General features: G+C 28.7%; 2 protein-coding genes across 5 annotated transcripts; both read right to left on the reverse strand.

Moving 5' to 3' along the window:
• Positions 1-1,936: 1,936 nt before the first annotated feature.
• LOC137818899 (probable plastidic glucose transporter 3) lies at positions 1,937-10,903 on the reverse strand. 3 transcript variants are annotated; one of them, XM_068622546.1, is made up of 16 exons: positions 10,754-10,903; positions 10,500-10,634; positions 9,977-10,090; positions 8,295-8,394; positions 8,139-8,206; positions 7,911-8,043; positions 6,853-6,952; positions 6,639-6,751; positions 6,409-6,502; positions 5,560-5,713; positions 5,251-5,394; positions 5,086-5,159; positions 4,001-4,089; positions 3,514-3,628; positions 2,469-2,684; positions 1,937-2,201 (listed from the first exon to the last, which is right to left on the reverse strand). In XM_068622546.1, the coding sequence occupies exons 3-15, from the start codon at positions 10,041-10,043 to the stop codon at positions 2,496-2,498; spliced, it is 1,440 nt and encodes a 479-aa protein (XP_068478647.1). In that variant the 5' UTR covers positions 10,044-10,090; positions 10,500-10,634; positions 10,754-10,903; the 3' UTR covers positions 1,937-2,201; positions 2,469-2,495. The 3 variants fall into 3 exon arrangements, with proteins under 3 accessions (XP_068478647.1, XP_068478649.1, XP_068478648.1); XM_068622548.1 differs by having other exon boundaries at positions 9,977-10,085; positions 10,754-10,891; XM_068622547.1 differs by having other exon boundaries at positions 9,977-10,085; positions 10,500-10,796.
• A 2,362-nt stretch (positions 10,904-13,265) lies between these two features.
• LOC137818740 (protein CURVATURE THYLAKOID 1C, chloroplastic) lies at positions 13,266-16,392 on the reverse strand. 2 transcript variants are annotated; one of them, XM_068622321.1, is made up of 8 exons: positions 16,270-16,392; positions 16,152-16,183; positions 15,893-16,000; positions 15,206-15,300; positions 15,021-15,107; positions 14,196-14,258; positions 14,066-14,103; positions 13,266-13,506 (listed from the first exon to the last, which is right to left on the reverse strand). In XM_068622321.1, the coding sequence occupies exons 3-8, from the start codon at positions 15,990-15,992 to the stop codon at positions 13,452-13,454; spliced, it is 438 nt and encodes a 145-aa protein (XP_068478422.1). In that variant the 5' UTR covers positions 15,993-16,000; positions 16,152-16,183; positions 16,270-16,392; the 3' UTR covers positions 13,266-13,451. The 2 variants fall into 2 exon arrangements, with proteins under 2 accessions (XP_068478422.1, XP_068478421.1); XM_068622320.1 differs by having other exon boundaries at positions 15,893-16,079; positions 16,270-16,341.
• Between the last annotated feature and the right edge of the window lie 9,341 nt (positions 16,393-25,733).

The following is a 25,733-nucleotide window of genomic DNA, read 5'->3' on the forward strand; positions in this document are numbered from 1 at the left end:
ATATTGATATGATAATATTAATTCTAATCATAACTAAATTAGTTGCTATCAGTTGCAATAGTAACTAAATTAAAGACCATTTTAGAAACTAAAAAAAACTTGTTTCTAAATTAGTTTATAAAAAAAATTGGTATCTAATTAGCAATCAAGGTTTTAACTACCAATCATTTAGTTTCTAAATTTGGTCTATAAAACTTTGGTTGCTAATTAGATACCAATTTAAAAATCATTTAACAATAATAGAAACTAATTTAGAAACCATTTTTTTTAGTTTCTAAAATGTCTCTAATTTAATTACTATTGCAACTAATTATTTTGGTCTCTAGAAATTGATTTTTATTTTATGATTTTCTTTTAGTGTAATATTCATATCAAACTATATAATATTATTCATTAACTTTGTAACGAAAACACCAAAATAAACCTTTTTAAAAAACTTAAAAGATTTTTAAGAATAAAATGAATCTTTAAAAATAGGGAGCAAACTGAAGACAAAGCAATAAATTAAAAGACCAACCTATTAAACTCATAAATGATTAGTATTACTCATAAATTCATATAAGTCCAAGCAACAAGTTGCATTGAGGTGTTATCTGAGAAAGCTTTGAAATAGTAATTGCATATTGGAAAGCAAATGAAAGTGACAATACCATAGCCTAGGAATCAATGCTATTTGATGTCACCTAACATGTTTGGGTGGAAGCTATTGTGTGACAAGGATTGAACAAGCTCTATTCCCTCACTTTCCCCTTCCTTTTTTTTGGCTCAACCTATAAACAAACATGGTTTATATGGTGCCACATGCTTGTATTAAGTGCTTGGTGTTGGAGTAGTCTCACATATAGGGTCATTCAAAACTAGGAGGTCTATTTCATGAGTAGAGGAGTTTTAATAGTTTAATTTTAATGGTTTATCTTTACACGTGTATGTGTTTGTACGAAAGACAATGTTTGAGATACTTTTATTTGTGCAATGAGATTAGAAAAAAGAGTTTCAGATATTTTTGTTTGTGTAAGGAGGTTAGAGGAGGTGTTAGGTTGTTATTTTGTATAAGGGTTAAGATATTTCTAAAATACATTTTATTTATTTGTTCGTTTTAAAAAAAAAATAGTGTCATTCAAAAGTGAATTCCCCATATATAATGACGATTGCTTCTTCTCATATATCTTTCAAACTAATTTAACACAACCTCAATAAATTTAAAAGCTCTCAAAGCTGAATCTTTTTTCCATAAGAATGGATTAGCAGTTAGAAAACATCAGCTATGACATTTTTTTATTCATGAAAACAAATCAAATTCAGGGCTTTACAATCATTCAAACATATTCATCAGTCAATTAAGTTGTACCAACCTAACCTAGCACGGACACTAATACGATATCCTAGCATGGATATTAATACGATACGAATACATGCACAGAAATATGTATAATCTCTAAAATGTAGAAAACGGGAACCGAGACCTATATATTATATAATTATGAATTATATAAATTGACAATATAAATTGACAATAAAAATTTATGTACACAAGTATGTTTTAGTTTTTATTAACAGAAAAATGTTTCTCGTGAGTAGTTCAAAATGATTTGTTCATTATTTTATAATCATAATAAAATTTATACAATAAAATTTAAATTTTTTAGAAAATTAATGTATTTCCTTTTTTTAAAATTGTTTAAAATCGTACTAAAATTATCAAAAATTCAACAAATATTTTTTTTAATTAGACACTTCATACCTATACATGTCTTACAAGTGTCGTAGTGTCGAATACATGTGTCTGACACGAAGACACCATTTAAAAGACGTGAATCTTAAGGTAGTAGAATTCCAAGAAATGAAATTAACATGCTGAGTGAGACACACCCTTCTTAACAAAAGCGTAGTAGTACCATTCAACAGGTCATGGATTTTCTGAATAAGAACAACCAGCTTCTTACTGTAATAAAAATCCATCAGTTTGATTTACTTTTATCATATCATGTTCATATGAAAGTAAAACTGTGATATCAATTATGTAATTAGCAATTACATCGCCCCAGAAGTATCAACTGTAATGTGTTCACCATTTGTCTGAAAAAAATAACTCTAAAATTTACATATGCCTTTCAGTGAGCACCAGAACAAAGACTCAAACATAGCATGAGATGATCAAAGGCTCAAAAACTTGACCCCATGCAACCAAACCACAAATTTTCCTGCAAATCAGTGAGATGAAGAATCATAAGTAGATTAAGACTACCCAAAAAACAATTTGAATGATTTGAATTACATACTGAATTAAGCAACTATTTTGTGAAGTGTAGCACAGACTTAGACCTCTTTGTCCAAGTTAAAATTTTAAATTATAAATAAATTTGTTCTGAGAAATTTTCTCATAACATTATAAAATCTCATTTTGAACTTTTTATGTAAGCTAATTTTAGCTTATAGAACTAACTCAACAAATAAAAATATGGCTATACCTTGTCCATGATACCACTTTAGTTTGTTTAGCTTGCTTCTTGTGCAAGAAGTGCAATTTCAATTTCCTGAAGTGACTTCCCTTTTGTTTCCAGAATATATTTCTTCACAAACACCACTGCTATCAAACAAAATGAACCAAAAATACTATACAGAACTTGAGCACCAATTAGCTCCAGCAAGCGCAAAAAAAATAGACCCACGCAGAAGTTTATGGCCTGTTAAAACAAATGTTTACAATCTTAGAGAACATGGTAACTTGGAGGAGCCAAACCAAATGACACTGATATAATCTAAAAGGCCAAAACTTAGACATGTATGTTGTATTTGATGTAGAACCTGCTCCTGAACTTAACTAGAGGAAATATCGAAGTATTTCTAATTAGTATACAACACTACAAGAAAATCATTAAATAGAAACTAATTTTAGAGACCAGAACAATTAGTTACTATGTTAACTCGATTAGAGACCATTCTATAAACTAAAAAACTATTGGTATTTAAAGTAATTTCTAAATTGATATCTAACCATTAGCTACTAACTACATTATATTCTAAATTATTTTCTACTAAAGACTAATTATGAATCTAAAATATTAGTAGCTAAAACATTGATAACTAATTTAGATACCAATTTAGAACCATTTTATAAATTCTTATTAGTAATAGAAATCACTCTGGTTGGATACCAATATTTTTTTAGTTTCTAAAATAGTATCTAATTTAGTCAATATAGTGACTAATTACTTTTTGTCTCAATATTTGGTTGTTATATAATGATTTTCTTGTGGTGCAATATGTTCCGGATACTAATTATCTCTTACCTTCAGGTCAAATTCAGACCTAAAACAACCTTACTTAATACAAGTGCACCACCAGAGATCCTCCAATATTTATACAGAATTTAGTTTTAAAATGTAAACATCATACAATATTTACTGCCACTAAACACAGCTAAAGATTTCAAGTTCATAAGTACACCAAAAGTTCAAAACAAGTTAAATGAAAGTTAAGATGAAATATAAGAAAACTTGAGAAGACAATTACCCAATGTACAGCCAGGCAAATGGCCATTGCCTTTGCTCTAATATTGCCGGGTAGCATTTCAGACATGACAAGACAAGGAACTGGACCAGCGCCAAAAGCAAATGAAAGCACAAACCTGTGTTGTCCATTTTACAATTAGCAACATATATCTTGAAACAAGAACTCTCAAATTCATAGAGATTCATAACTTGTTCAGTAGTTTTACAGTCAAACAAAGGAATGTACCGATTCATAAGGTGTCTAACAATCAATGCACAAGTTAATTTCGAAATAAACCATGCAAACTTTTCAAAGTATAGTTAATATTCAAAAAGTTGCATTAGATTCAGTGACCTGTGATTCTGTGGATAAAATGAGATTGTAATTTACTTGTGCATCTGATAGTGACAAACTAAAGACACGGGTTATGAATTTCAGAAAAACATTGGCTGAATAGCAAGGGGTGTGCACCCCCCAACAAATGCAAGTTGAATTTCTGACCACTCACAGTAACATGCCACCGACAGATAGATACATTGCTCCAAATCCTGAAGCAAAAGAACTTCCAGCAATGGCTTGTAGACCCATTGTGAAGGCCTAAACAAGAAAATAGGTAAAAATCAGGTTATATAATTCTCATCACGTAGCTTATAGAAATTAGTAGAAACAATAGTAATTGGAAAGAAATCCAACTTTTAAACTGCATCATAGAATAGCTTAGATTTCTTCGCTAATTATTGTAGGAAAACTCAAGAGAGGAGAGTGCAAAAATGAAGTCATACTCTTGATGAGCTTGCTAAAAAGGGAAAACAAGCAAGTGACTTATGAATTGAAAGCAATTGGCTATGTATTGAGCACAAAAAAATTGGTTGGATTTTCAATTTTCAACGAAAACTACAGGAGATTCTGCTTAAACAATCAAGTCTTAATCTGGATGGTTGCTATACAAATTTTATGAGTGTATTTTTCCTGATTATTCCAACTAAGCTAGTATTTTTGTCTTTCTTTTATTAGCTATGTAAATATAGACTCAATCCTAATTCCTAACTTCATGGTGCTACATTTCGGTCCCGAAATCATGATAGAGAAACTATCCTCTTGCATATATTTGGACACTATTCCAATACAAGAAAGATAATTTCATTATTTGAACATTTTTCTTCCCAATAATTGGCTACCAAGTACACCCTACCTAAATCCCACAAAACTATCAGGAAAGCTTTCCCATTTCCCATTTCCCATTTCAGGTTTCATTGGCCACCATTCCAATTTACATTCTCTGTCCATTTTTACAGACCTAGGCAAATGGGAGTTACGTTGCATGCCAAAGGAGGGGGGTTTGAAACTTAGCAATTTGGTGTCCAAAAATGTTGTTTGGAAGCTGAATGATTATGGTGCCTTCCTAATTCTGGTGGAAGTTAATTCATGTGGAATCCAATAAATTAATAATTAAAGTAATTACTGAATAGTAGATGACTACAATTTAGTTTGAATTTTCTAAAACCATGTGTCCTACGAAATTTTGTTCATGTAATATTCAAGTTTAAAAGAGATTCATTCAACAAAGGAACAACTTTCATTTTTCCTTCCTACCATGCCCAGAAAGCTACCCAGGAGAAGCATTTTCCTTCCTAGTTTATCCATCAGAATCATTGCAATAACAGACCCTGAAGAGGTATTACACGAGAAGGTTTAGAGGAATAAACAGCAATTGCAAATCAACAAATAAAAAAATAAAGGAGATAAGCCATACAATACCCAGTAAATTGCAGACTCCTACACATGTGTTTGCAATATCAGATGGTACACCAAAACTTTCAAAGACAGTTGAGGAGAAATAAAAAACAGCATTTATGCCAGATAGCTGCTGCAACGCAAAAAGCGTAGATCCAATGAACATCACTGCAAAATGCATTGAGTAATTTAGCAACTATAAAAAAGACACATAACAACCATATACTATTGCAAAACAAATGATTTTATAAATTATGATATGATTAAGCAACCCTCTAAAAGATACACCTACTGTTTCATTAGAATAAAAAATTAAGATGTGTAGTTATGTACCTCTGAAATGGCGGCCACAGATTAAATCTGAAAGTGTTACTGTATCAGATGCATCACCTCTGTCAGACTTTGACAGTTCAGTCATTGCAGGTTTCACATGTACTCCTCCCAAGAGCTTCTCAAATTCAGCTTCAGCTTCAGTGGTTCTTCCTATCTGAACAAAATAAAAGAAGTATGAGTGTTTGCGTAGAAAAAAGAACCTTAATCGATAAAAAAAGGAAACAAATACGAAAAATAGACACAAGGGAGGAGGAGACCCTTGGAATTCTTCTTGTGAAACAAAAAATACAGAAAGTCAATAACAAGTTAAAAAATAAACATGAGGAAGGGTATATCTATTTATTTTTAAAAGGGAATTAATCATTGGGAGAAGGAAACTCAGAATCTCCTTTTTTTAGTCTTAAAGAAAAAGAAACTACAGAGTCAAACAGAAGGCAGGCACCACCAATAGAGTAGTATTTCAATAGCACCCTATCAGCAAAACATTGTTGTGTGAAGGGGTATCAAATAAAGAGCCCTTCAAAAGCCCTCTTCAGAATCAAGTTAAACAAAAAAGTAAAAGAAATATAAATTAGAAACTATAAGACATGATAGTTTCTAACTTTTTATTACCTCTCTACCTCTTAAGTATACAAGTGAAACATTAAACTTTATATATCATCAAAGATCAAATTAAAAATTAAATATCCATAGGCCATGGTTGGGATAAAAAAAAAATTACAATCAGGCAATCAACCTCCCAAAAATGATCCAAAATAGTTGAAAGTAAATACATTAAATTATGTCATGACAATTAGTCTTAGTAATTGAAAGTTCTTGATAGTTTTAAACACATGGCAATTATGTAACCTTGAAAAGCCAATGAGGACTCTCTGCACAGATCTCCATAAAAAGGGCAAGCATTGCAGCAGGAACGATAGATACCCAGAAACAAATTCGCCACCTGAGCACATAATTTCCGCATAAAATACAACCTTTCAAAAAATATGAGCAAAAAAGTAATTGAAATTGAATTGCCCTATAAGGCTATAATAAATATATGTTCACAAATTTCACCAAGCCTCTTTAGCTTTCCATACCAACCAACTATTTCCTTTGCTGGGATTCCAATAAAGAAAGAGCCCATGAGGCCAAGACATGTTGCAATTTGGGTTAAGGCTCCAAAAGCACCTCGAACAGCTGGAGGTGAGACCTATAAGTGCAAGTGGCAAGTTAAGAAGAAAAAACCTCTACTGAAAAATATAATGATCTCAAACTGTAGAGAAACAAAATTGCTAATATCATCTAATATACCTCAGCCACATAAAGAGCTGCAACAGGTGGGCCAAGTCCCATTCCAGTACCAACAAATAACCTTCCCAGAAGCATGCCCCACAGAGTTTTTGCTGTTGCACTGCAAAAGTTGTGAATAGTAAGTTCATAACTTTATCTGCTGTTTTATTGTATATGTGAGGACCCTTTTTCTTTCCTTCTTTCTCATTCTCCCTTTCCCCCTCGTGGTTTATCTTCTGTTTTTTGTAGAAAACATCGTGGAATGGGATGGCATTAATTTGAAAACAATTAGCGAGGTAACATTAACAATAAAAATATATTAAAAAAAACAAAGCTTCAGGAAGGGTTTTCTTTGTTTATTAAAGTTGTAAAGTAATTTCTCAAATTCCCCACTTTTCCAAATTCATTCGGAGATAATATTTAATAGTTGTATATCAACAATAAGTTGAAAAAAGATATTCAAACTTAAGACAGAAAATAGAAACCTTTTGAATCCTTGTGACAGGATCCCATTTTAAAATAAGAAACTACTGACTATAAATCTTCAATGGGAAAAATCCTTCTCCATACTGAAAACAGAAAAATAAAGATAGAAATACTACAGAATTTCAAGGGTCTCCAATGCATTCTCCTTGCCCTAACCAATAAGGCCCTGATTCCTACTGATTGATGGGCTAAGTCCCCTCTCCCACTCCCAGTTTTTTATCATTTCCCTTAACAGATTTTACCCCTCTTTTCCAACCTTCCTAAAGAATAGATAAATGTCAGGATTCAAGAAAGTTATCAGTGAGTGATCATAAAAGAAAATTGATTAGACATTTTTTTCACTGAAGAAACAAGGCTTTTCAAATTGGTTAACATTGCCCAGTTCCCACAAAGGGAGGAACAATGAAGTCCAAACTCAAAAATATGAAACCAGATAGAATTTTGACTAAGAAACGGTAGTTATATATATATCATAATGAACAATATAGCTTCTGTACATCAGTTGTACCAATAAAATGCAAATTTTATTGCACAAGAAGGCAGGGTGACACAAGTAATGAAAGGGAAATTAATTTAACTTAAGCAGCTGATACCTCATCCCAGCCCCAATTATCATAGGTAAAGCACACAACTGGAAACTTCTTCTACGCCCAACACCATCTGCAATCCATCCACTGAACAGAGATCCAATAAAAGCACCTCCTAAACATACACTTACTACAAGACCTTCATCAAAATAAAAATAAAAGAAAGTAGATAAATATTTAGATGTCAAACATGGTAAAGACATTGACGTTTGTCATCAAATTAAGATGAACTACCTTCTGCCATTGTATTCCCACTAAATCCAAGATCTACAGAAATGCTTTCTAATGTTTCATTCACTACTCTGCATTGGCAATAGCAATAAGAAAATCAGATATTGCCTACATACAAAAAAATGAATGTGAATCAAGCTTTGGTGTAAAAGAACATACCCAATATGGTATCCATACAAGAAGGAAGAAAGAGAAGCCACAAGTACATGCCGAAAAGAGCGCCACCAACATGGTTTGGCATTCTGTATACGCACTGAAGCTATGATGAACAAAATTCTTCTGTCAGTGATACCATTATAGCTTCTTCAATGGAAGTTGTAATAAGCAACTTGCAAAGGAATTTATTTCACTTTAAATGTGTCCCACATCACTCCTAAGCAACCCACACTACTGTTTTACAACATTTGCTCCAATGATGGGATATTATAAGCAATCCACTTTTTTTTGCACTTCACTTTTTGACAACTTAAAATACTAATTAATTTTTTAATTAAATATTAATTTAATACGGACCTAGTTTATATATTTTAGACTTAGTGTCTTACTCGAGACCTGGTTCTTAATTCTAAGAACCCCATCATGGCACATCAACCAACTCCAATGGGTATATCTTACAAGGCCTGGTGCTTAAATTTAAGACTTCTGTTAAGATTTTGGCATTGGAGATATTGTTACAAACAAACCAAATTCTCCAATTGGGATATAAAAAATTACCAAAAAAGCATTGAACACTTCTTTGGCATTCTCTCTCCCTATAGAAAAAAAATAAGAATTTGAATTACACATAAGCTCACTGTTAGTTGACTTTTTTGTTCTTAATTATTCATGCATATTTTTTCTCTCGGTGTCAAACCAAATTTCACAAGCTCGTACATGAAATGGGTTGCTAAAATGTGTACCCAATACGCTACATGAATCAATACTCATCAAATATATATACCCTCACTGCGCTTTCAGAAAAATGTATGTATATTCATCTGTGAGATTCAAGAAAAGCACAGAAAAACATATATGATTATGTAATATGTAATGAGGATACTATGGCTGAATTGATTTGTAGTCATTTCTATTTTTGCCTGAATGTTGAGTTCAGTCTCTGCTGATATATCCAATTTGTAGTATATTTTATATCTCTTTTGGATTATCACGACAATGGTGTAAAGTATCTACTAGTTTTGATGAAATACAACCTATTGTGGGGTTTCTCCTCCAAAGCAAATTTTCTTCATCCACAAAGTTTGAATCCAAAACTTGTCAAGGGATCTGAATCCAACTGCACTTGAACCATGGTCGTGAAATCACTCAAATACAAACTCAAGAAATCTAATGTTTTAAATTATAAAATGCAACTACTTAGTGCATGATTGATTTCCTACTAACTTTCTTGTTTTAGAAATTGTTTCCTAAAGCAATTCCGCACAACTCAGCGATCAACTTGCCATCCCAAATGTATAAGTTGAGAGATTTTCTCTTATATTCTCTTTTTTTCTTCTTAAATTAGTATGTTTAAGCTCTTCGGAGAAAAACTTCTAGAAAACAAAAGAATAACCAAACACTTTCAAATATGTTCAATAGAAGACAGACAAATTTTAGAAAATAGTAATCGAGCAAGACCTTAGTTTAACTGTATTAGTAATAAAAAGAAGAGCTTAATAGATAAACACTTCCAATCTAAAATAGTTTTACACCATCAACCAACCACAAATCATCATTAACATAACTTTCAAAAGTATCATGGACAGTGATATGCGATTGGTTGACAGTGTAAAATACACTATCAATGCATAATCTCTAAAAAGAAAAGCATATACATGAAGAAGATCAAAAGAAAACCAAGGTACCTAAATTTTCATCTTTATCCTGGCCAAGTATGTGATCCTTGGATGCTACCCGTTGCCTTCCTCGCATGGCAAAACGATAGATAACTTCTCCAAAATTCGCCAGAGAGTACTACACTATTGCATCATCACAACAACAACATCAGTTGCATTGCAGCACAAGGCATTAGCAACAACATCAAGCACAACACCGCACCAATCTCAACAATAGGATTGCAAAAAATTCTCAGATCTGACACCCCCAGAACTTCATTTTCAATCACATGATGTCACTTCTACCATTATTTTTCCATGCACGTCATTCCCCTAAAACGGTGAGGGGGAACCCAAATCTCACCGTTATCAGTTATGTTTTGTTCAAAAGGGGTTTTATTTATTTGAAAAAAATCACAAAAAATGAAGAAGGCTCGCTTCTCTCACTGGCCACCCCAATCACAGAAAAAACTAAACTTTCCTAAAATGCAAGGTACCCAACACAGGAAAAATAACAAATGAGAAGTGCGAGAGAAAATTGAAAGGTGGGTACCTCGTTGGTGCGAGATGAAGAATTTGGAATGGCGTTAGAAATGCAGAGAGATGGATGCAAATGAACAAGAAAAAAAGAGTGAAGTGTGATTATGGCAGTTGAGGACAATGGCACGTGTCAGTAGGAGAAGCAGTCCTGGTCAAAAGAAGAAACACACCATAGATTTCGCACACACATGTGTATACGTATACGCATATGCACGATGAAGCATATACAAGTTAAGATTAATACAAAAAAGAAAGAGAAAGAACAACCTTTTTGGACATGTGGCAGATTCTACAGTTCTGGTGTCTGTTTCTGATATCATGTGCTAGCGAAGAAGTAGAAGAAGACTCCAAATTTGGCAAGGATTTCATTTGCATTTGCTTGTAACAATAATGTGCGAGTTTTGCGACAGAACAAACAGTGTACAGAGAAAAAAATATTGTAGATAACAATTTTTTTCTTTGTTTGATCCAAGAAAAATAAGAAAAAAATTAAGCTTTTTTTTTGTTTTACTTTTTAATTTCAAGTTTTTTTTCTTTTCCTTCATTTTATTTTTCACCACTAAACATTGGGAGAGCTTCCAGAAGAACAGGGATTTAGTATTACTTTTTAATCGAATGTAATTTGTAATGCTGTTTTATTTCATTCAAATGCGTATTTCATAATCATCATGAAAAAATTGTAACTATCTCAAATTATTACATTTAGAAATTTGAGGCTCGATCACTGTGTTAGATACACCGACATTCATATAATATCTGTAGGACACGTATTGTTAAGTCAAAACATATTTATTAAATTTTTGATATTTTTATCATTGTTCTAATACAATTTTAAAAAAAAATACATTAATTTTTTAAAAATTTAAATTTATTGTATTAATTTTTATTATGACTATAGAAATAAGAAACAAATTCTTTTAAATTACAATTATGAAAAACATCTTTTTGTTAAAAAAAATGTGTGTGGATATAAATCTTTATTGTCAATTTATATAATTTACAATTATATATTATTATCAATTTATATAATTTACAATTATATATTATATAGGTCTGTATTTCCTTGTCTAACATTTTATATATTAGACATATATTCATCGTGCGTATTAATATTTTTACTATATTTACTTCCAATCTTTATTTTTTTTCCTTTATCACTAAATTTCAATTTTTTTTAAAAATCATTAATAATTAAAATCCTACATCACAATTTATTTTATTCATCATATATTTAAAATATAATTGATATATCTAAATATATTTATCTGCTATTATATATAGCTTATTTAAAAAATATTATGACAAATTTTAATTATATAAAAACAAGCATTTCATCTGGAGATGCCATAATACTATTAAGAATTAAGAATAATAACTCCATAAGCTATCAGGATCACTGAACTACTAGTTTTCCAAAAAGTGCTTTTATTTCTCACACAAAACACTGATTGTGCCTTCCTTCTTCTTCTTTTTATTTATAGCTAAAAGCTTAATGTAATTCTATGAATCTATCAGACATAACATCATTATTTTCAATCTAAAGAAAATTACACAATATCTTATCAAACACAACACAATAACTTTTAAAAGGGTTAAATATATTTTACGATTATATATTTTTACACTAAATTAATTTTTATTCATAGTCTAAATTTTAAATCTTATGAATACATATAATAATGAAACTATTAGAACGAGTCTGACACTCTTTTTTATTTTAATATGGACTAAGATCTTAAATTATTTCAGATTAATTTATTATTGAGGTATAATTATAATATTATAATACTGTCCACGTTAAATTCATTTGTTACCATGATAAAAAAAAAAACTGAAAATGATTCATTTTAATAATTTTCTTACTACAAGTACCAATATGGTGTAAGATTTGTACTAAAGACAAAAATCAGTTTCGTTTTATAATAAATAACGAAAAATATATTTAAAAGAACACTCATGAGATCTAAAATTTGTATAGGACAACATTCAATTTCACTTTATACTACATGAACGAAAAATATATTTAAAAAAACACCCATGAAATCTAAAATTTGTTGACAAAATTCAGTTTCACCTTTATATAGTACAAGAATAAAAAATTATTTAAAAGAAACAAGTTTGACATGATCAAGGTGGGTATTAAACAATTGTTTTTGTTAGGCAAAAGCAAAGCACACATTCCTCAACCAACCCACCAAGGTGGAAAATGGCATTATTTGAATAAAGAACCAAACGATTTTCTTTCCTTTTTGCTGAAATTATGAACACATGGTGGTGGGAGTTGGCAAATTGGCAATACCCCTCATCCCCATCTCTGGTTGGGCAATTCATTGTTTGATAACTTCTAGAAGAAATTTGAAGCGTGAAGAAGATCACAAAGGTAAAAAATGATAGATTTTAAGTACATAAAGTTAAAAAAATGATTCATGTTCATCTGCTTTAAAGCTGATTTCTAAGTCAACCCATCATATTACAAACATGTTCAACTAAAGTATTGCAATTGTGAACGCTTTAAAACATTCACACTGGTTAAAACTGCGATAGTGAACAATTCCGGTTAGAGATTCCACATCGACCAAAGGTTATGACATTTCATAGTATATATGTAAGTGTAAACCTCATCTTATAAGTCAGTTTTATGAAGTTGGGTTAGGTTTAAAGTTTACTTATTCCTTTTTTATTTGTTCTGGTTTTTCTAAGTCTGGACATTATTTAGGCTAGTTTTACTCTTACTAGTTTCATGCTCAAGGAACTTCATCAAAATTGTATACAAAGAAGCAACCCAACACAAAAAAAGCAAGCTTTAATTCATTGATGTAATGCAGTGATCTTAAACCACAACCACATAAACAATCTTTGCACTGACATATTCACGATAGGAGTGGTGACAGTGAAAGCCTCCTTTCCCTTCCCTTCCTTGACCAGCTTTTCCTCCCAGTCTAGCATAGCATTTTGGTAGCACATCTTACTGGCCCAAGATATCTGTTGCTACCTTGTTCAAGATTTGAAAAAACTCTTCCCTGTAATAAGAAAAATTCAAGTGAAGTTGCTTCCAAACTGAGTGCTTTTGAAGGTAAACCTTTTCACTGGGATTTCTATTGAAAAAAAAATCAGTGAATGGTCTAACTTTTTTTTTCAAAGAGGAACAAAAATTAATATATAATTACCACCAAAATACATAAGAGTTTGAACCGATTACTCTCAATTTCAAATGAAAGAATTAGTCAGTCATGCCATTACATGCACCAAAACAAAAGAAAGAGATTCAAAACATTTCTCCTTAACCGCGGTCTCTAGTATGGTTTCCTCCCTTTGGTTCCTTCCGGGTCACCTAATGGTCTAATTTGTATAAAGAAAAACTTCACTATGTGAGATTAATCTCTTTATTATGTAGCTAATTATCAACATTTTATAGTGGTTGAAATTGAAAGGTCTTTTACTGTAAATGTAATCCATAGCAAATTTTTCTTTTACTTTACACAATCTTTTTGATGAAATTAGAGGTCTTAATCTTTTGATGTGCTTAATATTAAGCAAAGCAGTGATGAAAATCAGAATGAAGGGGACCAAAATGCTTACCGGTCAGGCTTGAATATGAGATAGCGATAAGAAAACCACTGAAATAAAAAGGAAAAGTTTAAATTACTTGCCAAATTTAAATAACTGATATTAACAGAAACAAATCTGAATTCTGCAGCACAGCACTTACCAAAGAGTAAAATATTCCAATTAGTTCAAATACAGTTGGGAAAAGTGGCAATTTGTCAACAGCCTGCATACAAAAATGACAAAAACAAAATCAGTAGGGTGCAAGCCTTTGGATAAAATCCACAGACACTTGTTTTTCATGGTAAAAATATGTAGATACAATCAAAAAAGGAAGAAGGAATGTCATTGTGAAGCAGTTTTCACTTGAAGGAATGGCACTTTCAAACTGTTATAACCCCAATGGACTTGTTCTTCTACCATCAGATCAATTTTTTTCTAGCAGTGGCCATTTCAGCCCATGTTCTATGAAGCACTTGCACTTGCACTTGCATCACATATCAATATTGATTAACTTGAAACATATAGTTTTGGATATTTTACCAATGCATATCAATAAAAAGTATCCAAACCTTTAAAAAATGCTATGAAAATGAAAAGCTAATACAACAAGTTATGGAACATAAAAGTGTACATAATAAGATAGAAACATAGAAACATTGTCTCTTGGTGAACCAAAAACAGAAATTATCCTCTATAAGGATGATTCTCGAGAAGAGAATAGGATTGAAATCTCACTACTCTTAGTAAATGAGTTGACAATGATCTATAACTTCTATTGATTTTAGTAATGGTGACAATCATATACTTATTATGCTTTATCAAATTTTAACTGTATCCAATACCAAATTGCTGAATCCTTATCCTACACATTTTAAGAAAAGTTGCATAGCTGTGTCAGATACATGAATATCTAATATGGGTACATCATATCCAAAAAAATCCAATCATGTAGCCATTCCAAAACACTGAAAATGGCAAATCTTACAGCAACCAAATTTGTTGATGCCCAAAAAGCTGCTACAGCTGCAAATCCCAACCCAAAAAGTCCCAATCGGTCCTCTGGTTGATCCCACTGTTTTAAAATCAGCAAACAGAAACTTAGATATATGGTACCTTCTGTGTCACTTTGAAAGAGGGACAAGGTGGAGGAGATTGAAAGGAGTAACTCACAACATTCTGAACAGACTTAAAAACAGTAAGGGAAGTTGAAGATTCAGAACTTTCCCCAGAAGCCTTCACAACAAAAGAAACATTACTCCGTCTCCCTGTGATGTGAGCAGAAGAATGAAAATTAAGAATCTGATACATAAGTGATAACACAAATCAGCAGAAGTTATATGTAATCAATACTCAGCAATTTTTTTCACACAACAGTAAGCCAATGTAGATCAAAATTGACCTCTTTGTGTATGAAAAGAATACAAGTAACATACATTATGCACCAATGACTTAACAGGATAGAACCCAATGCCAAAATCTCATAAATTTTATTTACATAGTGCACAATCATGCCAAAAAATCACTCACACTGAGATTTCCCGTTAAATTTTAATTTCTAGAGGCAGACAATTGCCAAATTCCAAATCCATGCATGTGATTTTACAGTTCAATGAGATCATTTGACTGCAGAGGAAAACCTGATTATTTCTCCTTCATGAATACCTCATGCACAATCAAAAATTTCTCTTTGAAACTGAACTTCCCAGTTCAGCTTCTCAGTGATTTCACTTTGACTCAAACCAAGAATGCTTGAAAAATTAAAAAGCCTAAGGGTAGATAAAAACCCTGTGGTGGCAATGGAGCACAAATCTCAACATTGAAAGAAAAGCAAAAACAAAAGAAAAGGATAAGGGTTACCTGAAAGAAGAGAAACAGAGGAAGTTGGGAAGGTTCCTGGGTGTGAATTTCTAGCAGGAAGCAGCAATGGTGGCAACAAGCTTGCAACAATGGAAGCCATTTGCACCCCTCAAGTTGATGCAGAAATTACAGAATAATAGTAATCAGAATTACAAAAAAGATTAAAACTTTGGCTGAGTTTGGCCTCCTATTATAATCAGATGACAGAAATCAGATCCTCCAATGATAATCAGATGACAAAAATCAAAAGTAAGAATACCTTGTGTTGTACTGTGATTGTACTACTCTATGCTGCAAAAGATGAGTAAGTAAGACACAGAATATTCCAAAGGAATGTGAACCACAAAAATTGAAGTAAATCAAATCAAATCAAATACCTTTTTTTTTATCTTTTTCAAAACTTTTGTGCTTTTGAGTTCCCAGCCATAAGAGAAAGGTAAGGTTGGTCTCTAGTACTGTGCTATACATACATAGTACAATTTTTTTAGAACATAGAATAAGGCACAAACAGATGGTAAAAACATACAATAAGAAGTTATAAAATGAATATCAGAAGGAGAAAAGAAAATCTTAATAAAATTGTTCTATTTTAATAAAAAAAAATTAATTGTAATCTGGTGCTGGTTTTCAAGGTATCAGAACTCATTCTTAAATTGTGTTTATACCATTGTAATTTGTATTTCTTCTCCACTGTTAAAAGAGGATAAATAAGAACAAGAACAAATAAGAAAATGAAAATGAAAATAAGAGAAGATAAATGGTTAAAAAAGGATTAAATATAGAAAAATATTTTTAAAAAATATGTGAAAGCATCATAACAATTTATTGGAAAAACGAGAGAGAAGGACTGCTTTAAAATAATCAATTATATTTATTTTTGCTTAGTTTCATAAATTGCATACTCAGTTTTTAGTCTATCATACTTGCCTTTTTTTTCAGCATTATGTCTCAATTAACATATCTTTCAACTTTATTTAATTTGTTTGTGTGTGTGTGTGTATATATATATATATATATATTTATGGATTAGGTTTAGAATTTGTATTGGACGATAAAAGATATATTAAGGGAGGGGTGAAGATAGCGATTATGGAGTGTTAAGAATGTATAGCAAAAACAGTTAGGTCCAGAGAGGTTGGGCTGCAATAGAAATAAAAAAAAAAACATGAAAAAAAAATTGAGATTACGAGTGTAAGGGTGCATATAGCAATTCAATGAAATAATTTGATTTTTCTAAAACAAAAATAAAAAGTCCCTTCTTCTTCTACTTTTCTTCACTTCTCTCATTCTGCTTCCTCTCCATCTCTATAAGGTTCTCTTCTTCCTTCCTTTTGTATCTCAACTTGGTAAGAGTAAGTTTCTTCACCTTCTAATGTTTCCTCTTGGATGACACATGGATACAAATGAAGTTTTTTTGGGTTGTAGAGAATTTCATGTTAATCTTGATTTTTGGGTGATTGATGAATTAGGATTTGAACTTTTGAAATGATAAGAAAATGATTGTGTGTTTAGGTTTAGGGTTTAGGGTTTAAGATTTAGGTTTAGAGTTTAGGGTTTATGATTTAGGGATTAGGGTTTAGTATTGTTGTGGTTTAATATTGTTGGACATTCCATATCTAGTCGCTATCAACTACCCATAATATATAGTCTCGCACACGAGTTGGTAGTCTGAGCATGAAAGAGATGTGTTACAGATCTCACATCGACTATAAATTAAGACACTTCATAGTCTATAAGTGGGTGCAAACCTCACCATATAAATCAATCTTATGAGGTTGAGTTAAAATTCATTTCATAATAAATATATCTTACTCAAATTTTATTTCCTTATAGTTGAAGGAGGTAAGAAAACTTTTTATTTTGATTTTTAATTTAATGTGAAATTAGGGTATTTGGTTATTAGTTTTTAGATTTAGGGATTAGGGTTGGTTAATGTGAAATTAGGTTTTTAGTTTTTAGATTATGCGAAATTGAAAAATCAAAATTTGATTTTATTATTTTATGTAAATCAGGAGTAAAATTAATTACCAGATTAATTAAATTGTAATAAGATTATCAGAAAATTTTCATATAAACAATTAATTCGTTAGGTAATATAACTTTTAGGAAGATAATTAACGGGTATGTAGCTAAGTAAATCAGTAATATTCTTGAGAAATTCCAACATTTTTTTAATTATATACAAAAATTATTTTGAATTTTAAAATATGTATAAAATTAAAAACGTTTTAATTGAAAGCAAAGACTTCTTCAACTTGAAAGGCATAAACAAGTATATGTAAGAATTTAAGGAAATAAATATAAAATTGGTTTTTTATTGCATTATTAGGGCTTAATCGTACCTTGGTCCCTTTTAGGGTTTAATGTGCAAAATGTGATGATAAGTTAACAACTAAAATTGCAATAGATGCATGAACCAAAATCAAACAATTAAAATTATGATATAAAAAAAAATCATTTTAAAAATGTATAAATCAAAGTTGAACACATTAACCAAAATTATCCGCATATACAAAATTAAGTATTAAATAATTATTGTAATTTACTTATAGAAGTATTAAATTGAAATTACTTTATCATTCTAACCATTAATCATAATATTAAATTAGTTACTCAAATTGAATAAAATAATCATTACACCAATTTTATTATTATTATTATTATCGTTATTGTTATCTATTATTTATACTATTATATACCAATATACATTCTTTTGTAATCATCTTTTGTTTTTGTTTTACAACTTTATTTCTTAATAAAAATGTTATCCTTTCTAACTACTATAATTTGTAGTGAATAATAATAATTCATAAAATATTCCACAATTATTTTATAAATCAAAAGAGGGCTTGTACCAAATTTATTATTGAAAAACAACATAAAATATACTTTAGGATGTGCATGGCACATACACAATATAATTATAATACGTTACCACATAATTAACAAATACAAAAGTAAATAACCAAAAAAAAAATTCAAAATTTTAAATGAAAATAACTCAAAATGTTCGTGAAACTCATTCATATACATATCGATCATACATGAATTCACATAAAAAAAATGTTGATTAAAAAATATTTACTAATATTTTATATATGATTCGTATTGAATATTTTTTACCCTTAAGAATATTTAAATTTCATAGGTATAAGATAAGTTTAAAATATATCTATATTTAGACGTCAACATATGTATTCCCATTCAATAAAAGTCAAAATCTAAAATTTTAAATAAACAAAAAAAACTTGTCTAACTAAAAAAAGTAAATTTGACTTTGTTAGAAGAATTAACTTTTAAAAATAAAGTATCTTAACATAATTTATTACAAAATTAGTTATTGTGATTATAATTAGTTTAAATTTTTACATAATTTAAGTTACAACATATTATATAATTATATTTTCAAATAATATAATAAAAAACAATTGTTTTTCATTTTAACTTTTAATTAAAAATTAGATTGCACTACTTTCTTTTCTTCCAATGTTTTGAATGTTTATTCTTAGTTGGGTGGTGATATTTTGACATGTTCCTCCACTTTACACCCATACTAAAATATTAATATTTGTAATAATTTTTTTTAAGAAAATAAAAAAATCTTCTTAATGAAAATATAGGCAAATGTAAAATGTTAAAATATTTTTCATAATTAAAAATTTAAAAATAATTAAAATATTAATATTTAGTGGGATGTAGGATGGAACATGAGGGTGTCAAAATAAACCACACATCTGACAACTAATTGTAATAATATAATAATATTTTTAATTAAAAAATAAAATAAATATAATTAAAATAATAATTTATTAGTATGTAAAGTGTATGTATTTTATTGTATGAGATGTTAAAATATCACCACCTAGGTATATCTATCTCTTTAGATAATGCATGTATTTTATTTAATATATATATATATATATATATATATATATAAGTTTAGAATTATTAATAAGTAAAATGGTGGGACCAAAGATATGAAGAGTTTGTGAGAAATGGTTGAAAGTTATGTGGTTGTGATTGGCAACTACTTCAACACAAAACTTTGGTATGAATTGTGTGTCAATAAGCTTAACTAACTCAAACTGTGGTCCCTCATTGCTATCTCACGCCCAAACCTAACAACCCATCTCATATCTAGTTTTTTATTCTCCTATCATTAATTATAAAAAAAAAATATTAAAGAGCTCGAATAGTGAGGTAGTGAAAAATAACAAAAATAAATAAATTTGTATTTGTAATAAAATTAGTTTATAGGGTGAGGTTTGCATCTTTTATATATTATGAAATGTTTTAATCTTTAGTTGTTGTAGGATTTTCAACACCTCCCTCAAGATGAAGTTGTCGTGCGTGAAACTATATATTCTGATAGCGGTCCAATAACGGGTGACACGATAAGTTCAATAAACTATTGTTATGATAAATTCTAGATGGTTCTGATATCATATTATACAAATTATTTATTTTTAGATAAAATGGGTTTAAATGTATGAGACCCTTCATCAATTTTTTTCAAACAAATAAAATAAATATTCATTCTCATATTATTTGTATAGAGATTAAAACATTTCATATTATATAAGTGGGTGCAACCCTTATTACAAGTCGATTTTATAAAGTTGGATTAGATTTGAAATCTACCTCTTAGAAGAATTAAACTTAAATGTAATGTTTTTGAACATTAATTTGGAAATAAAATAAAGTATATGTATTAGAAATACTGATTAAGACAAACTTCCTTCTTAGTTAAGTAAATTAAATTTTGAAATAATAAATTAATAAAAAAGAAAGAAAGAATAACACACAACATAATTAAAGTTTTATATATTTTTATTCCATTAAATTTAAAATGTTAGGCAGTGTAATTAAATGTTATTTCATAAATTATGTTCTTAATAACAGCGAGTGAGAGAAAAAACACATGTTTTTATTTGGAGTTTTGTTTCCATTTTAGCATTAATTAGGATGCAAGAGGGTCACCATCCTATGTGTGAAAATAGGGTTTATGATATTAATCTACAAAATATTGTAATAGACTTTTTTTTTGGTCAAATTTATAAAGAATTAATCTGAGATAATAAATATAACGAATATGTTTTTGTCTCTGTATCATTGATCTTAATTATATCTCATTAAGATTAGAGGATGAGATTAGAGGATGAGATTAGAGGATGGAAAGTGAGGAAATGAAAAAAATAGATAAATATAAAAAATAAATTTGAGAAGAAAATGAAAAATAATATAATTTCATTTGATATTAATAATTTTATTCATTTAATTATTTTAATTATTATAATAGAAAAATAAAAAATATACTCCGGCTCATGAGATTGAGGTTTGCACCCACTCACATCAAGACTGTCAACTCGTGCGCGTGACTATATATTATGGTGGTCCGATAGCGGGTGACACGATAGACCCAACAAACACTCACTAGGATAGACTTGAAATAGCTCTAATACCATATTACGAAGTGGACTTTAAATCTAACTCAACCCCATAAAACCGGTTCATGAGATTGAGGTTTGCACCCACTTATATATATAATGAAAGACTCTAATCTATAGTCGATGTGAGATCTTCAACACAAAGTTTAAATATGTTTTTATCATTCATGAATTAATGGTTTTTTTTTTCTTTTTAGTTGTTTTATAGTTAATGTACATTTTTTTTAATATAATGTGATATAGAGTTAGTGTGGACCTCATGCTATAAAAGTGTTGGACAAATTGTTGGTTGAAATATCGCGCGTGATGGCTCATTTTAAATGAAACTACTGTTAGAAATATACATAATTAAAAATATATTTTCAATAATAATCATATAATTTTAAAATATCTATCGACTTTATTAATAATTAGTTTTAATTTTTTTATTAAGTATAAATTTTGAGTTTAAAATTTCCCTTTCAGAATTTAAGTAAAAGAGTGTTAGGAAGAGAAGTTAATCACTCAAATTCATTCCCTACATTGACTTTTGTAATTAAATGATGATAGAATGTGACAATACATACTAAATATTATATTCAATTCGCATGAAAAATTAAGTGAAGGTCGTTTTAATTATTAAAAGATAAATGTACTAGTAAGATAAGTTAATCCCACAAACTCATCTACACTTATTTTTTAATTAAATGTTGATATAGTGTCACATAACATATTAAATATTATATTTAGTTGATATGAAAAATTAAGTGAACATTGTTTTAATTATTAAAAGATAAATATATTATCAATATTGAGATGATGAAGTCTTACATTGCACTGATATATACAAGTAACTTTTTTAACAATATATAAGATTAATGACGTTATTCATCAATATTTCATATTAAATATCTATAAATCATGATTAAAAGACAATTAGATTTCATTGTGCCTCACCTAATTATCCGTACAACTAAAAATCTAACATAATTATTATAAATAGGCAAATACCCTAAGGTCAAAGACAACATAATCTTAATTATCAACTAACATTCTTTATTCAGATTCAGAACTGACTTAAATATGAAAGTATAATTGCATATACCTCTACTAAAGACTTAGTTAAAAATTTCAATGACTCAGAGATAAAAAAGTCGAGAAATCAAAGATCGAAAATTTGAGAAGTCGAAAACTAAAAAGTCGAGAAAGACATGTGTAAAAAAATACAACCTCGTAAGAACAACAAAATCACTCGAAGTTATATATATATAAAAAAATTAATGTTAAAATAAATAAAAAAGAAAAGAAAAAAAATCATTTATATTATAAATGAAAAATGTATTAGCCTTCACAAGTCTAAAATATGATTTAGAATGTAAATTAATAGTAATTTATAATATTTTTTTCTTTTTCAACTTACTAAAAATCACTCTAAAAATAACTTTGGTGGATTCAAAATAGTGCTAGAACAATGTAGTGGTTTCAACTATATTAGTTAGTTGATTTTTTTAGTTATTTGTATGATTGAGATTACAAGGTAATTATAAAACCAATATTTTATTTTAACTTTTAATAAAGTAACTTACACCACCATCATTAAAGTTTCATAAAGTCATGCAAACCACTTTATTTTTTGCCCTATTTTTACACTTACTTTCCATAATTATTTAAAAAAATATTTGTATAAATATTCTACTATCATTTAAAAAACATTTATCTAAATTCTGAACCTTTCATACCCAATTTTTTTTCTTTTTTTAAAGAAAAAAAAAGGATTGTTGGAAGCACTTATATGGTAAAGACAAAATAATTATTCAATAAAACTACCCATGGTTTTGTAATAAAATTACATGATATTATTGTTCATTATTATATTTTCTCTATCCTCTGAGTGACACGTGACTTGGTAGATGAATTGAATTATTAAAAGTGTGGACCGCAGATTAAAGTGACACTTTATGAAATAAAAACCTTGGTATAAAATTATATTATTTAATTTTCATCAATTTAATTTGGCCACTTTATTAGTTAAAATTTCATTTTTTATGCCTTAATTTTCAAAACCGAGGAATTATTATTTTATTTTTTATTAGCATCATTTAAATTTAGTCGGTTGTGTGTGTTGTGGAACAGGGGAAATTGTGGAACTTAGCATATCTAACCGTTAAAAATAAAGAAGCATATCTGACCGTCAATCACACCAGATCGAACGAACGAAAAGGACAAAATGAAAAAGAAACAAATAAAAATTCTTAGCGAGTTCCTCCCTTGTTTTTATATTCTTAAATTCACTCTCCCACCATGTGTACCTCTTTCTGACCCCATGGATGTAAATAATATTTATTTTATACAATTAATTTTTACTATAAATAAATAATTTAAGTTATAATCTGTCCCTCTTTCTCACCCATTGATGTAAATATATATTTTTTTATGCAATTAAATTTTACAATAAATAAATAGTTTAATTTTTTTTTACAAAAACACTTTCAATGTTAAATATTACTATCAAATTTTGCATCTCAATTAGACTGATACTTTAAATAACAATAATCTGCTACCACATAAAAAAATATTATTAAAAAATAAATACAAGAAAATATGTATATTATTATTATTTTGTTTGGACATTTTTAATTTTAATTTTATTTTTACATAAATGTTTTCATGTTAGACATTATTATGCAACTTGATATCTCAGATAGGCTGACACCTTAAGTAACAACAATTACCTGTCATCACATGAAAAATATAGAGTATTATTAAATATATATATATATAGAGAAAAGAAGACTTATAAATCATATATTTTATAATACGAGAAATAATTTATAATGTGGTTTAGGAGGTTTTTTCTTTACATATATGATATTTAACTTGAATAGATTAATTAGTCTTTATTAATTTAAGTCCTTAATAATATATTTGGAAATTAAACCATCCTTATATTTATTTAATTTTTATGATATTTAAAACATGTTATAAAGATTAAAAATGATAGAAATACGTTTATGTATCAATTATGAATTTATTATTGTTCTTATAATATAAGAGACTGAATATCTCTTATCAAGTATTTTCAATCCTTTATTCTTTTGTTATCCATCCGTGAAGATTGAGGGATGGGGTACCTGCAAAGACACTACAACACTCAAGTCATTTGGAGTGTTAAAATGTTTGTGGATTTAGAACTAGAAAAGTCAATACCTTTTACTGTGAGGGTCCTCATTTATTTATAGTTTTCTATTGATCTTCCTTTCTTAATAACGTTGACCCAGGTCCAATAAGTCATTAATGACATTTTATAATCCCTAATTTAGATTAACCTAATTAATAGACGAGGTTTTTACTTATCGAAAGATCGAGTGACTTTTTGTCTTGTCAACCATTCAACCTAACAAATTCGAATATGACATTTATATTTTTTTTTTATAGTTTTATTTAAGCAAAAAATCATTGCTCAAAAGATACATTAGTAAAATAAAGAACCACAACTCAAGTAAGGAGAAACCCTAAAATAATTTATTTCATTTTATAATCTTATATGAGAATAATTTTTCTCAATATGAAGTAAAATGATCTCATAAAAAAAATAAGTTTGCACCACTTATTTTAATTTATTTATTTTCATTATAAATATATGTTTCAGAATTATTTAGTATTTTTCTACCTTTTATTTAAAATTTATAATATTAACAAATACTCATAAAATTGAAAAATTTCCAAATAATAGATTCATACAACGAGATGCTCGAACAGGACTAATGACAAAGAGTTACATATTTTTTTAATGCATGTAAAAAAAAATTAAATAAAATATATTTATTACCCTCATTATTTTACTTAAAATATTTATTACTCTACCAGGTCTTAATATAATTAATTAATGTCAATTAAAAAAAACATTTAATCTAAAGTAGCATTAAATTTATTTGTAACTGCAACAATACTTTCTTCACATAGTTATCTTTAAATAATTAATGTATGAAAAAGAAAATAGTAGAGTTTTAATTTTTAAAACAAGACTTTTTGACTCTCTGATCTTTGTAGAGAAAAAAAAAGCAAAATATTTATTATTTTTTAGACTAAAATTAATTAAACGTATTTCAATAATAATTAATGTAATAGTTAATTAGAGAAAAAAGTCTTACGAAAAGACAGAAAATTAAATAAGGTGTGTTCTCCATATGACAGAGTCAATACATTTTTTTAGCATGCGTACGCAAATAACTTATATTTCTAATATAATAAATTTTATTACATAACTTATATTTTTTATTTATTTTCCTACTAATTAACTCTACCGTGATAAAGGTTCTTAAATTATAACATATTATTCTAAATATGAATTTTAGAATTATGTTGCAAAAAGTAAAATATATTCAATTAACGAACAAAAAATCGTTATAATATTA

The sequence above is a fragment of the Phaseolus vulgaris genome, chromosome 10 (genome assembly GCF_000499845.2).
Source record: "Phaseolus vulgaris cultivar G19833 chromosome 10, P. vulgaris v2.0, whole genome shotgun sequence".
In the NCBI taxonomy this organism is placed as follows: Eukaryota; Viridiplantae; Streptophyta; class Magnoliopsida; order Fabales; family Fabaceae; genus Phaseolus; species Phaseolus vulgaris.

Bases quoted from the DNA above. Each gene is read 5' to 3' on its own strand.
- LOC137818740 (XM_068622321.1), bottom strand. From the start codon at position 15,992: ATGGCTTCCATTGTTGCAAGCTTGTTGCCACCATTGCTGCTTCCTGCT. The intron at 15,301-15,892 runs GTAACCCTTATC...CTCACATCACAG, and splicing joins CTCTGTTTCTCTTCTTTCAG to GGAGACGGAGTAATGTTTCT. The intron at 14,104-14,195 runs GTAAGTGCTGTG...TTTTTATTTCAG, and splicing joins TTGGAATATTTTACTCTTTG to TGGTTTTCTTATCGCTATCT.
- LOC137818899 (XM_068622546.1), bottom strand. From the start codon at position 10,043: ATGCGAGGAAGGCAACGGGTAGCATCCAAGGATCACATACTTGGCCAG. The intron at 6,953-7,910 runs GTATCAGCTGCT...CAACTTTTGCAG, and splicing joins ATAATTGGGGCTGGGATGAG to TGCAACAGCAAAAACTCTGT. The intron at 6,503-6,638 runs GTATGGAAAGCT...TTATGTGCTCAG, and splicing joins GCAAAGGAAATAGTTGGTTG to GTGGCGAATTTGTTTCTGGG.